General features: G+C 40.6%; 1 protein-coding gene across 2 annotated transcripts in view; it reads right to left on the bottom strand.

The window, feature by feature from the left end:
- The window catches only part of LOC122540627 (NF-kappa-B inhibitor delta-like), a 127,673-nt gene that overhangs the window by 20,761 nt on the left and 90,588 nt on the right, over nucleotides 1-16,324 (bottom strand). For both annotated transcript variants that reach the window (XM_087976374.1, XM_043676599.2), the window contains exon 8: nucleotides 9,884-9,935. In XM_087976374.1, the coding sequence (XP_087832500.1) occupies nucleotides 9,884-9,935 (52 nt within the window). The remainder of the gene's footprint in view (nucleotides 1-9,883; nucleotides 9,936-16,324) is intronic.

The raw sequence follows: 16,324 nt of genomic DNA, 5'->3' as shown, positions 1-16,324 counted from the left end.
TATGTGCATATTCCATTGGACAATGAGCCAATTCATCACTGAGGCATGCACCGATAACTTTATGGAATGCAATCTTATTATTCCTGTCCTTAATGGACAAGAAAATCTTGTTGATAGACTGGACAAAAACACTGGTAATCAAATTTAAGAAGGAGGAGTTAGATGAGCAGAAGCGGAAAAAAAACCCAGAAAATAACCGGTCACCTTGCCTGCAATACCTGAATTAACATCTTTTAAAGCAATAATCACAGAATTGTTATGGCATGCAGGAGGCAATTCAGCCCTTTTTCCTGTAATAGCTTTTCAAAAGAGCATCATTACCTAGTGCCAGTCTCCTGGTTCTTCTACATTTCTTTGCAAATAAACATCAAATGCTCTCTTGAATTGCATCAACTGAACATGTCTCCATCACATTTCCAGGCAGTGCATTCCATATCCTAACTACTTGCTGAATGAAAACATTTTCTCGCATTACCCTTGCTTCTTTTGTACACCATTTTAACTCTATGCCCCCTCATTCTTGTTCCTTTAACATGTTAATGATGTGCAGGGCATTCCGAAGCGGGGATTAGGACTCCAAGTGTGGACACAAACTGAAATTTTGAGATCTGAAGCTCTGAGGCAGTAATGGCCTCTATTACTAAACTAAATTCTAACATCTGCAATCTTTCTTTAACATACCGTTGCTCTCTCAAAGGCAACTTGTGCCAACTTTTGAATCTAAAATTAGTGTCCCAAAGTGAATATTTTGGGAAGAACTGCTGTGGAATCTCTTTACACTAACCATTTCAAGTTCTGCTAGATACCTATAGAGTTCTCAACATCGTCAGAAAGTTGTGATGGAGCAAAATCTTACCATAATTTATTTGATTCAAATCCTTTTCTGGCTGTGGAGCTACCAATCAAAACATACTCTAGGGTGACAGAGAAATTCCTGCAGAATTTTATTAAAACACTTGAACCATATTCAAGACTAAGCATCTTCCTGAGGTGTATTAGCAGGATCACACAGAATTATAGAATGGTTGGAGCACAGTTCACCATTCAGCCTGTCTTGTCGTTGCTGCCCCTCTGAAGGAGATATTCCTCTGATGCAACTCTTTGTCATTTCCCTGTAACTTTGCAAACTTTATGATGCAAATCCATTTTGAATGCTTTAATTGAACTTACCTACAGCTCATTTTCAGACAGTACATTCCAGATCCTTGACACTTGTTGCATGAAAATAGCTATGCTTCATGCTGCTAGTTTTGCCAATTACTTTGAACCTTATCCATTCGTCTATTTTAAGTATACAGGTTGAAAGATGATTATTGGCCAGGGCACTAAAAGAACTCCCCTTATTCTTATTGTAAATAGTGTTATTGGATCTTTTATGTCCACTGGGGAGGGAGGCTGAAGCCTGAGATAATGTTTTGCCCAAAAATATGACACCATGGCAATGCACTGGAGAGTTAACCTGGACATTATACTCATGTCCATGTGGTGGAATTTGAATGTAGAGCTTCATGGTCCATAAATGCTACACCAAGACACTCCTGAGGTGGCATTGATTGTAGATTAGCTTGTGGCAGATTGTTAGGGTTGAGAAAGTGTAGTTTATGTTGCATTGTATCTACATTGTACCCCATTTGGGAATACTCAACACAAGCAGTGTGTGCCCTAAAATAGGCAATTTCTCCCATTCCCAACACTGACTGCTCTTGGGTGAAGAACTGCAAATAGGGAAGAGGGTGGCTCTGACATTATGTTGTGGCTCTTCCTCCAGGCTTGAGATCATCAGAATCTAAATCTCTAAAGATTAGTAAAGGCAGCACTTTGGAGAGTAATTTTTTACTAAACTCACTTGGCTAGTAATCTAGAGTGGATTGAAAAGGATTTGCACTCACTCCCACTGAGCTCATAAGAATGAAAAAAATTCAATGAGAGTTAAAACAAAGCACTGATCAGACGATGCCTAACCTTCTGTGATTTCTAGCACTTTTTGTTTTCAGGGGGAAAGAAATGCTGCTCCCTTCACATGATTTTAATTTGCACTGTTCCATGTAACTATCCTACAGCGCAAAACAGATGGATTAGATTCCCTACAGTATGGAAATAGACCCTTTGGCCCAACAACTCCATACCGATCCTCCAAAGAGTAACCTGCCCACAGGCTCATTCCCCCTATCCCAACCCCTGACTAATGCACTGAACACTATGGGCAACTTAGCATGGCCAATTCACCTGACCTGCACACCTTTGGACTCTGGGAGGAAACCCACACAGACATGGGGAGAATGTGCAAACTCCACATAGACATTGGCCTGAGGCAGGAATCGAACCCAGGTCCCTGATGCTGTGAGGGAACAGTGCTAGCCACTGAGCCACCGTGCTGCTCATTTTCTTTCATTAGTATTCCAGCCCCAACCCCCACCTGTGCTCCCTGTCGACATAGATGCTTGATGGAAAACCAGCTTCTAGTGTTGGAATTTAAATACAGCAGTGTTTAACACTGAATTATAACACACAGCACAATAACAGGGGCATAAGGACGCAGTGGAATTTGAACCCAAGTCTCCGTGGAGGCTAGAACCTTAATCCAGTGGTTCAGACAATTGGCCACAGCACCACGCGCTCATATAAATGACTCATACTGGTCAGGCTTGTTTTGTATACCTCGGAACAGTATCCTGTATGATAAGAATATTCCTTTTTAGGAATTTACTGTTGGAATCATGTCATTGTTTGGCCTCTTAGAAATGTTTATCATAATCCATGAATTTTCAAATTGCTTTCCTTGTAACACTAGCAATTTTGGACCTGTTACAAAAGAACTGAGAAGAAGAGGAATACACAATAATTTACTGCTCTGTGTATACATTTTGTTAATTAGAAAGAATCAACTCAAATTGAAATTGGAATGAAAACAGTCCTTCTGATATTTTTGCTAAAATTAGTTGTTCATTTTGCTTTGGAAAACAAGGCTTTGAATGATCTGAACTAAATGGTACTGCAGTAGCTTTAGGTGAGGTCTGGGTCACAGTAAGTTCAACTTCAACCTGTGTTACTGTCAAAAACAGCTTAGCTTCCAGCTCAAGTTAACAATGGTTTGCAAAGTATCTTGGGCCACACCTTATCAAAGAATTCTCAGTCTTTCTTGTTACAACTACCAAGGTAAACTGCATTAGTTCAAGCAGATTTGAAGTCGAACTTTTACTTCATGGAAACCACAATAAAATTTATTAGGTTGCTAATAGAAAGCTTTCTTTCAGGTTACAGGAGGCAGATTCTAGTAGACATATTGCTGATTCATTAGGCTGGCTACTGCACTGGGGTTTCCATTCAGAATCTGGATGAAATTCAGGAACGATCTGACCCACATACTGACAGGATACTCAGATGTTTAATGCATGGCGGGTTGTTAACTGACTCAGGGTCGATCTGTCCTCCCATCTGCAGAGGAAACCCCATTATAGAAAGATGTTATTAAATTAGACAGGGTGCAGAAAAGATTTACCAGAATGCTATTGAGACGGGACAGTTATAAGGAGAGGCTGGGACAGTTTTCCCTGGAGCGTAGGAGGCTAAGGGGTGACCTTATAGAGGTTTACAAAATCATGAGTGGCATGGGGAAGGTAAATAGCAAAGGTCTTTTCCCCAGTACAGAGGAGTCCAAAACAAGAGTGTATCAGTTTAAGATGAGGGAGAAAGTATTAAAAGGGACCTGAGGGGTAACTTTTTCACTCAGAGGGGGGTGCATTTATGGAATGAGCTGCCAGAGGAAGTGGTGGAGGCAGGTATAATTGCAACATTTAAAAGACATTTGAACAGGTACATGAATAGGAGAGGTTTAGAGGGATTTGGGCCAAACACAGGCAAATGGAGCTAGGTTAATTTGGAAAACCTGGCCGGTGTGGATGAGTTGGACTGAAGGGTTTGTTTCTGTGTTGTATGACTCTGACTGAATGGCTGGTAACTCTCTTGTGTCAGCAACTCAAGATGGAGAGGTGACTACATCTGGGATAGCACCTAGTCCCTGATGGTGATTATTGCTACACCTGTCTGGATGTAGTATGTTTAAACAGGGCCTGACTAAGACACCCTGGTGGGGTGGCTGAGGAGAATGAGGGCCATGGTACAAAAGCCAAGAGAAGGGGGATGCCCAAGAGAGCAAGACCTAGGTGGAGCTCCAATTGTCCGAAGCATCGGTAAAGGAGATTAACCACCCCCCACCCCCCTTTCCCACTAATAGCTTGAGGAATGAGACCTGGTAGACTTCAAGCTTGGCTCCAGACTCCACCAATGCAACAAAAATTGTTGCAGGTGGGAAGAGGTCACTAAGTGGTATAGAAAATAGGCACTGTAGGGTATCAATTGACACAGGATTTTTGGGGAGTGATGTTTGGGCAATTGCTGGCTGACAAATCCTACATAGCTTATGTTCAGACAGAGAGGTAAATGTCAGAAATATTGTCCATGATGAATTGTTTAATTGTACTCACTCTCACACCTCCGCCTGTTTGCCATCCTGGTATAGAGGGTGTAAAATTCTGCCTACAGAATTGGATAATTTGGAAGAAGGCTATTCAGCCCATCAAGTCTGTAGCTGTGCTTTCACAGAGCAATTCTTTTGGTCGCAATCTACTGCACTTTATCCCAGTTTTTTAGAATTAGTTTTCACTTCAAACTGAATGTTACCATTGAGTCTCACACATAAACACTAACAAGTTGTATCACTGACTCTTGAGCTGGTTCTTTAGTCAATTACTTTACATTTTGTGCCCCTTTTTCTTTATTTACTCTATCGCAATATTTCATGGTTTTCACCACCTCAAACAAGTCTTTGCCTAGCTTTCTGTGTTCAAGGGAGAACACCACCAACTCTTCTCATTTATATTGGTCACTGCAACTCTCATTTCTGGAACCATTCTAGTAAATCTCTTCTGCACCATTTCAAAACCCTCATATCCTTCCTTAAGTGTAATACTGAGAATTAAACACGTCCTTAAAATACTTGCAGCAGAAACTGAAGATGTAGACAATTATGTTGGTCAACATGTGGTGATAGAAATACTTACATATTATTCATATTAGTTGATGTTGTTTAGTAATTAAAGTTATTTATTGTATGCTAAAACAATGTAGCGGGATTAAGAAATAAAAGCCAGCAATTGTTTTGATAAAACACATTAAAATATCCTGGTTTTTACCCCACATATTAGATGAGTAGGGATTTCATATTTAATGTGTTTGCAAAAATTAGGGAATTTTTTCAGACTAATATTTTTCTTATTCATCAAAGATAGCAAAAGCAGATTAAGCAGTGATTCATCTCTCTGATGAAGCCACACACTGGGTGGAACAAGAACACTTAGAAAGTTTCAATTTAAATAAATCAGTGAGCCATGTGCAATGTTTACTCAATGATGAATAATGAATTGTTGTTTTAATGTTACCTTTGTCCAGTGATAAGACTCTGAGTCACATCTCAGAATGAGAAATTCATGTTCAGAGACTCAATAATGTTTAAAAATGTCCTTTCACAAGCTGTGGGATTTGCTGGCTGGGCTAGCATTTGTTGCCCATCTATATCTGCCCATGAGAGGGTGGTGGTGAGCTGCCTTCCTGAACCACTGGAGTCCATGTGGTGTTGAAACATCCATGGATTCCTTTGGGAGGGAGTTGCAGGATTCTGAGTGATGTAATGGCAATAAAGTTCTACATCAGATGGTTTGTGGCTTGGAGGATAGCTAACAGGAGGTGGCATTTCCAAGCATTTGCTGCCCTTGGTCATCGAGGTGGTAGAGTGCAAGTATTTGGAGAGTGTTAGCAAGGTGGAAACTTCAATAGCACTGGCAGTATTGCAATGCAGAAACAAGGGAGGAATGCTGCTGCATTCAGAGTGGTCTTTTAGTTGAACTCTTAAGCTAATTGAGGTAAATGTTGTAAGCTTGGCTGGAATAGGAGTAGGTCATTCAAAGTTTTTTTATAATAATGTTAACTAGTTTGAAGATGTTATAACACATCTTGAAATAGGACTTGAACCTAACATGTCTGGCCCAGAGGTGGGTGTTGCTGCCACTGAGCCAAAAGACCCATTAAGATCTAATACAGTTTTAGCGGGATGCTGGTGAAACTCAGTAAGTTTGGCAGAATCTGTGGGGAGAGGAACAGAGTTAACATTTCAAGACCTTTCTTCAAACTGAGGACTCAAAGGTTTAACTTCGTCCTCCCTCCATCTTTGGACTGTGGGAGGAAACCAGTGCACCCGGAGGAAACAGACATGAGGAGAATGTGCAATCTGCACACTGACTGTTATCCAAAGGTGCAATTGAACCCAGGTCCTTGGTACTGTGAGGCAGCAGTGCTAACAATTGAGCCACCATGCCATCTAAAATGGCATATCCAAACACATTTATTTTATAAAATGAAATACTAATTACATCGACATAGGTGGATAGCATAATAAAATGGTCATCATCCATAATGTCAGAGCCAGCCAAAGAGCTGAATGACCTACTGCAGCTTCTATGTCGCACAGGATCTGGTTGAGGCAAATACCTCAGATGCTTCGGAAAGGAAACTGGACAAGTATGAGTAAAAGTAGAAGTGTCACATTGGACTCTTCATAGATGCTACCAGACCTGCTGAGTTTTGCCTGTAGTTTCTTGCAGTATTTTGCTTTTATCCTCTTAGGAATACATAAGTCATGTTAATTGTATAATAACTGGGAACAACTAGGCAAATGGAAGGTATCAATAGGTTGTTAGTATGTCATAGCTAAGGACACTTGTGGCGCAGTGGTAGTGTCTCACGTTTAAGTCCTGCCTGCTCCAGTAGTGAATAATAGTATATCAAAGCAAGCTGACTCAGAAAAAAATATTTATTCAGGGAGCTGGAGTTGTTGCTGCAATATGCACTTCTTGCATGCATGTTGTTGTCTGGAGCTATGGAGCTACAGTAGACATTTCAAAGCTCTTTCCATTACATTGCTAATTCTCTCCTGCCATTGGTGTGTCTTGGAAAGATTTAGAAGTTGATACTCAAGGTCATGTTACAAACACCTTCTTTAGCCATTCAGGGCTGGGAAAGGACTTGAACACAGAACTTCCGGCTCAGAACTAAAATGCTACCCACTGCACCACCAGATGTCCCAAATATGCTGTCAATTCAGCACATGTAAGAGGACACTGAGGAGAAAGTTTATTTCAAATGTATATATTTGCTTTTCCAGCATTTAAGAAGTTAGTTCCCTTCGCAGCGTATTCCAACATTCAGTTGATTTATGGCTGATCTCTAGCTCCACCACGATACTTTGTAAAAACATTTCCTCTATCCTGCCTACCCTCCTACCCTCCTACCCCAATACAATCATAAGTAGATTCATCTTATTTGCTACTGAGAGACGTTATATTGTATGTTATTGTATCAAGCATTTGCTGATGTGACAGTGATTCTAGGTCAAAAGTAAACCTCTAGTTCAAAAACCTCTACGTCATTCCATTTATAAATCATTTTGGATGAGAATTTAGGAGACATGGTTAGTAAGTTTGTGGATGACACCAAATCTGGTAGTGTAGTGGACAGTAAAGAAGGTTATCTGAGATTCCAAAGGGATCTTGATCAATTGGCCCAATGGGCTGAGGAATGGCAGATGGAGTTTAATTTGGATAAATACAAGGTATTGCATTTTGGTAAAATGAACAAGGTCAGCACTTATGCAGTTAATGATAGGGCCCTTGGAGTGTTGTTGAACAGAGAGTTCATAGGGGTTTAGGTACATAGTTCTTTGAAAGTAGTGTTGCAGGTAGACATGGTGGTTAAGAAGTTATTTAGCATGCTTGCCTTCATTGCTCAGACCATTGAGTATAGGAGTTGGGGAATTGAGGTTTACAGCATGTTGGCGAGGCCATTTTTGCAGTACTGTGAACAGTTCTAATCACCTTGCTAGGAAGGATATTATTACATTAAAGAGGGTTCCTCAATTCCTCTTACATGTCACATCAATCAATATTCCAAAAATCTATCTTCCTCCTCTTTAAATACTTTCACTATAAGCACTCCAATAACAGCTTGAATATTACCAGTGTAAGCCTGCCATCCACTATGTCTATTGCTCCATTTGAAGTCTGGTTCTCAATGACATTTCATGAAGGAAAGCATTCTAGAGAAAAGAATGGTCTACAAATATGCCATTTCTGCAAGACACTGGCACAAACATATCCGCAAACAATTGGAATGAACATTCTGGCTGTTAATGAAAAATGGTTCACAGTGCACCATAAACCTGCTGGATCATGCATAGAGAAAGGATATTAGGTAGGCTATGAAAGGGTTGCAAATTTTCTACGGCCTATTCTGTTGACACTTGACTGGAATCCCAATTTCATTGGATCTAGGCTATATCAATATTGTGAAATTTAGCTAGCGAGCAGAAATGACAATATAATCAGACCATTGGTTGCATGGGTTACATTTAAACATTTTTATGCAGCCCTCTGGAAAAACTGGTCAGCAGGAAGTAGGAGGACAAGCTTCTGGAGCCTTCCAGGTAGTCAAAAGGATATGGGGGCTAGGCAGTGAAGATCAGGCATGACTGCATTGACTGGTGGAGTAGGTTCAAGGTAAATGGCATATTCCTGCTCCTCTTGCCCTAAAAGGCTGGTCAACTGCGGTCTGATACTTGGATCTTGGTGCCGAGCTGTAGTTCTTAACCATGAGGGTAGTGACGTGGAGAGGTACAAGAAAGTCTTCGTATCTTCAATCACTTCATGAATCCCCACATACACTTCAGTAGATATTATATGAAGGGCTGAAAATATGTTGCTGGAAAAGCGTAGCAGGTCAGGCAGCATCCAAGGAGCAGGAGAATCGACGTTTCGGGCATGAGTCCTTCTCCAGGGCTCATGCCCGAAACGTCGATTTTCCTGCTCCTTGGATGCTGCTTGACCTGCTGCGCTTTTCCAGCAACACATTTTCAGCTTTGATCTCCAGCATCTGCAGTCCTCACTTTCTCCTCGAAGGTTATATGAAGGGCCACTACTACATTATTCTGTCACTCCCTTTTATCTCAGGTTTTGTATTCTTACATTTCTGTTTGTATCCTCTTATTCCCATACCCCTTCAGTAACAGCCAAAAATTCTATAATTTTAATACCCAGTGTAGATGTTCTTCTTCAGCTGGGTCGAGGTTGTAAAATTTGCATACATGTAACTTTCTATCCCCACCACTAGGGGGTAGGTCTTGACTTTGTGTCACAGCTTAAAGCTGGTGATGGTTGCTGGGAAGTCATTGAAAGTTAAAATCAGAGAGCTATGTGAAACTGACTGTTTTTCACTATCACCTGTTGTTACACATGGCACGCAAAATCAAAATGTACCCCTTTGGATTCTCTGTAATTGCAGAAGGTGCACCTGATGGAATGGTAATGAATTGACTTTGAAAATTGGATGCAGCATGATAAATTTGTTTAGATTTTAGTCTATCCAAATCCTGCTAAAAATCTTTGGGTGTGAAATTGGTCTGGCTGTTAATGAAAAATGGTTCACAGTGCACCATAAACCAGCTGGATCATGCATAGAGAAAGGATATTAGGTAGGCTATGAAAGGGTTGCAAATTTTTTACGGCCTATTCTGTTGACACTTGACTGGAATCCCAATTTCATTGGATCTAGGCTATAACAATATTGTGAAATTTAGCTAGCGAGCAGAAATGACAATATAATCAGACCATTCGTTGCATGGGTTACATTTAAACATTTTTATGCAGCCCTCTGTAGAAACTGGACTGTTCCATCGCCGAAGGGACAGGCAAAAACTTTGATGTGGATCATGTCACACAGGTCGATAGCAAAGTTCACATGCACATAATTAATTCAGAATTGAGCATGAAACACATACCTTCATAGTCCCTGGTTTCCAAGTTTACCAATGTCCCAGCTGCAATGACCATCTGCAAAAACAGGCACATTTTATGCAAGATCAGATTTGATGTATCAATTCGATATATGACTTTTTTGTGTGTTCATTTGACTTGACTAGTCCAACCCACATCAGGCTAACTTCTCATATTCTACCTGCCGTAAGCCTGAGGTCATTCAAAATTTTGATGTCTGTATCTTAACTCATATCAAGTCCTTAATTTGAATATTTTCATCATTGTTTTCAATTTTGTCCATTGACAGTCACTTCCTGTATCTCGTCCAGTCCCACAACTAGCTCAGATGTCCATACACCTCCAATTCTAGTCCTTTGAACATCACCCATTAGTCACTGTACCCTTCAGTTGCCACTTCACCATCCTCTGGAATTCCCTTCCAATACTTCTTCACCTCTACTTTGTTTTCCTCCTTCAAGATGCTCCTTGAAACTTTTCTGTTTGACCATTTTTAGTCATCTACCCTAATACCTCATTATCTAGCTCACTGTTATACTTCGATTCCTGTGAAGCACTTTGGGATACTTTATGATGTTATAGGTGCGAGGTAAATAAGTTGCTGTTGCTGAAGCACTCATCTGAGAAATGTCAATCAACATGTCAGTTTCCAAGGTCTGTATTAGCTATATTTCATTTGCTTCATTTTACACAGACCTGGTAACATTCTGCTTTAACATTAAATAGTTAAAATTAAAAATTAAGCAGGTAATGAATATCAGTTGATTAATTAATTGTCTGTATTTCAAAATAGTGCATAAGGAGGGAACAGCTGGGATTGAACATGGAGAGAACTGAAAGATTGTCATAGTCCATAAACTTTCTTCAAGTGAAAATTTTGTCTCAAGTGTCTGCTTCATCTCTAAGCTTGGTTTCCATTTAACAGACTGGGGGCCTAATAGGGAGGAGATTGCAGAACCTTTGGTTTTGATCTTGGTGTCATCATTGTTGACAGGAGTAGTGCCAGAAGCAAATATTGTTCTCTTGTTTTAAGAAGGGAAGTCAGGACAACCCTGGTAATAATAGGCCAGTGAGCCTTACTTTGATTGCGGGTAAGGTATTGGAAAAGGTTATAAAGAGATAGATTAGATTAGATTAGATTCCCTACAGTGTGGAAACAGGCCCTTCGGCCCAACCAGTCCACACTGACCCTCCAAAGAGTAACCCACCCAGACCCATTTCCCTCTGACTAATGCACCTAAATGGGCAATTTAGCATGGCCAATTCACCTGACCTGCACACCTTTGGACTGTGGGAGGAAACTGGAGCACTCAGAGGAAACCCACGCAGGCACGGGGAGAACATGCAAACTCCACACAGACGCTCACACAAGGTGGAATTGAACCTGGGTTCCTGGTGCTGTGAGGCAGCAGTACTAACCACTGAGCAACAGTACCACCCAAATTATAGTATTATAGGATTTATAATCATCTGGAAAGGAATAATTTGATTAGGGACAGTCAACACGATTTTGTGAAAGGTAGGTCATGCCTCATTAATCTTATTGAATTCTTCGAGAAGGTGACAAAACAGGTGGATGAAGGTAAAGCAGTTGATGTGGTGTATATGAACTTCAGTAAGGCATTTGATAAGGTGCCATGGTAGGCTATTGCACAAAATACGGAGTTTCGTGATTGAAGGTGATTTAGTGGTTTGGATCAGAAATTGGCTACGTGAGAGAAGATAGTGGGTGGTGGTTAATGGGAAATATTCATTGGAGCTCAGTTATCAGTGGTGTGCCACAAGGATCTGTTTTGGGGCCACTGCTGTTTGTCAGTTTTATAAATGATCTGGATATGGGCGTAGAAAGATGGATTAGTAAATTTGCAGATGACACTAAGGTAGGCAGAATTGTGGATAGTGCCGAAGGATGTTTTGGGTTACAGACGGATATAGATAAGATGCAGAATTGGGCCGAGAAGTGGCAAATGAAGTTTAATGAGGAAAAGTGTGAGGTAGTCCACTTCGGAAGAAGTAACAGGAATGCAGAGTATTGGCAGTGTAGATGAACAGAGAGATCTTGGCATCCAGGTGCATAAATCCCTGAAGGTTGCCACCCAAGTTGATAGGGTTATTAAGAAGGCATATAGTGTTTGGCATTTATTGGTAGGGAGATTTGGTTTGGAACCACAAGGTCATGCTTCAACTGTACAAGACACTGGTAAGGTCGCACCTGGAGTATTGTGTACAGTTCTGGTCACTGTATTATAGGAAGGATGTGGAAGCTTGGAAAGGGTTCAGAGGAGATTTACTGGGTTGTTGCCTGGTATGGAAGGAAGGTTTTATGAGGAAAGGCTGAGGGACTTGAGGCTGTTTTCATTGGAGAGTGGAAGGTTGAGAGGTGACTTAATTGAGATGAATAAGATAATCAGATGCTTAGATAGAATGGAAGTGAGAGCCTTTTTCCTCAGATAGTGAAGGATAAGACAAGGTTTAAATTGAGGGGTGATAGATTTAGGACAGATATCAGGGGTAGTTTCTTTACTCAGATGTGGAACGGCATGTCTGCAACAGTAGTAAACTCGCTGACATGAAGGGCATTTAAATGGGCATTAGACATACATATGGATAATAATGGAACAGTGTAGGTTAGATGGGTATCAGATTAATTTCACAGGTTGGCGCAACATTGAGGGCCAAAGAGCCTGTACTGTGCTGTAACGTTCTATGTTCTATGTTCATAGCAATAATGAAAGTTATTTGCTCATATTATGTTTGTATAGTTTTGCTGGAAATGTTCTGATACTGCTATAGGTAGGCTTTGTGCCCATATATTATTTAATATCTTTTGCAGTGTTGAAAGAGTAAACTCTCACATCCCACAAGACACAATAGGAAACTAAGAAAAGGAGAGAAATAAAGAATGTAACAAACCTCTAAGAAATAAGGAGATAAATCAACAAATGTCACTTTGGTGACTTGTGTGGACAACTTCTGAATTGATTTTGCACTAATTTTCTCTCCCTCATTCTCCTCTGGTACTCAGCACCTAGGTTAGGTTCCATTAGCAACAGTTGCCTTTCAGTGCATAATCCAAGTGGACATTAAATTGCTGTGAAACTTGGCAGAAAGTGTGAGCAAGTTGTTCAAATGTGGGTGACAGCACTACCCAGTTTAGAATTGCTGTGAGTTAATTTCTGCAAACTTGCAAAGGGTCATTAAATTAAAAAATACACTCAGGATTCCCATTTACTTCTCTTCACACAAAGCAAAGAATCTGAGACTAATTGTAATTTATACAAATGTAGGATATGTAACATTCTCCCTTTACTTCCTCACATACCACAATACAGGTTTTTCAAATTCATCCTATGTGATAATGAACATTACATTCAAGAGAGCACTGGATAATGATTTGGATAGAAATAGTGTGCAACGATATGGAGAAAAAATGGGAGATTGACACTAGATAATAGAGTTAGTGCAGGCACGATGAGCTGAATATCTCCTTCTGCACCACAATAATTCTGTGATTCTGTAACATGTACTTCCTTAACCTAACATTATGGAAAGAAGGATTGGATTGAGAAAAAACAGAAAGAAAGCACAGTAGAAAAATAGAAGAAATGAACTTATAAAAATATACTTTTAAAAAACTATGTTGAATTCAACTTAAATTGTCTTCTTTCTGAGATCTAGAGATTGATTGATGTTTGTTCAATAGGTATTTCTGTTAAATTCAAGACCTAACTTGCAGCAAGATTTCATGTATAATTAATGTGCAAACCCAATAAGTAGCTGACAATAATTGGGATGTTGAAGGTGAGATGCTATTTGGGATGTAACCTGTCAAGTACATTTTGGAATTAAATCTTAACTGGATGCCTCCAATCAGATTTTCCTGTTAGTGTGCCTCTGACACAGAAATGGTCCCAATCATAAGAAATTAAGAACACAAGAAATCGAAGCAGGAATAAGCAATTCAGCCCCTCAAGCCTGCTCTGTCATTTAATGAGATCATGGCTGATCTTATCTCAGCCTCAACAGTACTTTCTTGCCTGCTCTCTATAGTGATTCTAACAAGGTCAGTCAGGTGGACATAATAGATCATAATGGAGTTCCCTGATTAGGGTCGTTAATCTGGTCAAATCAGGGAGTCCTGGCTGACAGATATAACAGGAGTGTCAGAAGTTCATTTCACTCTGAGAACTGGCTCTGAGGATACCAGACCAGGGCCAAGTATTGTGCACGTGTAAATAAAGGGTGACTTGGTGATGGGATAGCAGCCTCTGTGGAGTTATTTCACTCCCCATAACCCTTCAACCTGTTACTATTCAAAAATCTGTCTATTTCCTCCTTGAATTTACTCCATGACTCAACATCTGTAACACTCTGGGTTAGTGACTTCCTTGAGAGAAGTAATTTCTCCTCATTTCTGCTTTAAATCTGCGACCCCTTAAACAAAAATTATAATCTCTCTTTCTAGATTGCTCCACAAGAAGAAACCTCCTCGATTATAAACAGTGTTGGTCAGATTCCAGCCTTTGTGTGGAATTGACATCTTGCTTTGATTTTGTATGTGCACTATTGCAAGTGCTGTCTGGATTATAGCTGAGCCTTACAGCTCAGGATAATTCTGGCAGAGACTTTAGTTTCATGCTGTGTAAACAGATATTAGTGGAATGCCAATGGTAGCTACTGATCTTGGGAATCCGAGTTAGACAAAGGAATCATTGAGAAGCAGATCCCACTCCTGATAGCTTCCTCCGATTGGGAAAGCAGAGGACAAAGGCAGGACGGACTTGGATGTATTACCTTTTCTCAATGATTTAACAATCACCAAAAAGGCTACAACTTGGAGTAGTTTGAAAAACCTGGGGTAACTGGTGCTTGTGAACCTGTGCCCCAGATTCAGCATTTTCAAGAAAAGTTGATGTCAGATTAATAAAAAGTGACCTGCTGTAAAAACATCAATTCTACCAGAGATAAAAGCTATAGCCATTTATACAAATATTTAACTTCAGATCATGCATGTCAGAAAGTTGCGACAGGCAAAGATTCGTGCAACCATGTACAAATATCTCAAGGAATGTGATTTACAAGCCTGAACAAAAATCCATTCCTTACACAAATGTTTTGTTAGACTAAAACCACACAGAGAACCTCAAATGCTGGGGGAGGTAGTGGCAGAACATTGAAAGCTTTTCCTGCTCACAATAAAAGCCTCCCAACAGCTGTTACCCCCTCACCCCATCCAAATTTCCTGTTTCGCTTGTTTCTGTCCCTCTAAGAGTCCTCTCTCAGCTTAGCTTTGTCGCAAACCTTTCCTGCCCCTTTTTCACTAATGAACGATCTTTCTGACTGGGCTTGCAGCTCACCATTCTTATTGTCCAATGCCCTGGTGGAAAAAACACTTCTAGCCTTGGGCACATTTCATCAGGTGTTTGGACACAGTACTCACACTCCCAGAACATTCCCTAACTTGTATGTTCCAAGACCAGATCAGGCTCAAAATCAGATTAGCCAAAAACGTCATGTCCCCTAATTGAACAAAAAGAAGATGGTCATCTTCTACTGTGGGCTACTGGGATTGGGAAGGGCACAGTTAGCCCAACAGCATTGCTCAATCCCATACGAGCTGAGGTCACCATGAAGGTCCCACCTTCTCAGCCTCAGCCCTCACCTGAGACATGGTGACCCTGAGGTTAAAATCACCAACGGTTTTCTCCTCTCTGAGAGAACAGGACTCTGGCACTGTGGCAACTTTACTGAGATTGAAGGAAAGTGGGCAGTGAATAAAAAAAAAATCATTTTCTACTAATATGAAAACCTTTCTTGTGTTATTTTCACAACAACATTTATGATTTTGCCCTGGAATCTTTTATATTGCAGGTAAATGTCGAAGAGTGTGATGCTGGAAAAGCACAGCTGGTCAGGCAGCATCTGAGGAGCAGGACAGCCAACATTTTGGGATAAGCTCTTTATCAGGAATGAGACTTGTGGGCCAAGGGGGCTGAGAGATAACTGGGGGTGGGGGGTGGGGGGGAGGGGGGGGAGGCTGGAGGGAAGTTAGTTGGGAATGCAATAGGTAGATGAAGTTGGGGAGAGGGTGATAGGTCGGAGAGGAGAGTGGAGCAGGTAGTTGGGAAGGAAGATGGACAGGTAGGACAGTTCAAGAGGGCGATGTCGAGTTGGGAGGTATTAGATAAGTAAATTGAAATCCGATTCCTTCCAGCTATTAAAATAATTGCAGGCGGCATAAGATTTTTACAAAAAATGCGGCCTACGAAAGCCTGTTGCTGTTGTAATTCCAGGGTAACCTCAAGTATTGACAATACATATCTGATCGTCACTATGCAAATACATTCATAATCTGATTGCTGTGAAGAATGAAAGAATTCTGATCTTTTCTGATCATTATTGGTTTGGACATAGCAGAAAAGTTTACACTCAATTTAGAGACACAG

Source organism: Chiloscyllium plagiosum, unplaced genomic scaffold (genome assembly GCF_037043375.1).
Source record: "Chiloscyllium plagiosum isolate Xiang-an unplaced genomic scaffold, Cpla_swu_hap1 HiC_scaffold_29, whole genome shotgun sequence".
Lineage (NCBI taxonomy): Eukaryota > Metazoa > Chordata > Chondrichthyes > Orectolobiformes > Hemiscylliidae > Chiloscyllium > Chiloscyllium plagiosum.
The sequence above is the reverse complement of the archived record's forward strand: the minus strand, read 5'-3'. Positions and strand labels throughout refer to the sequence as shown.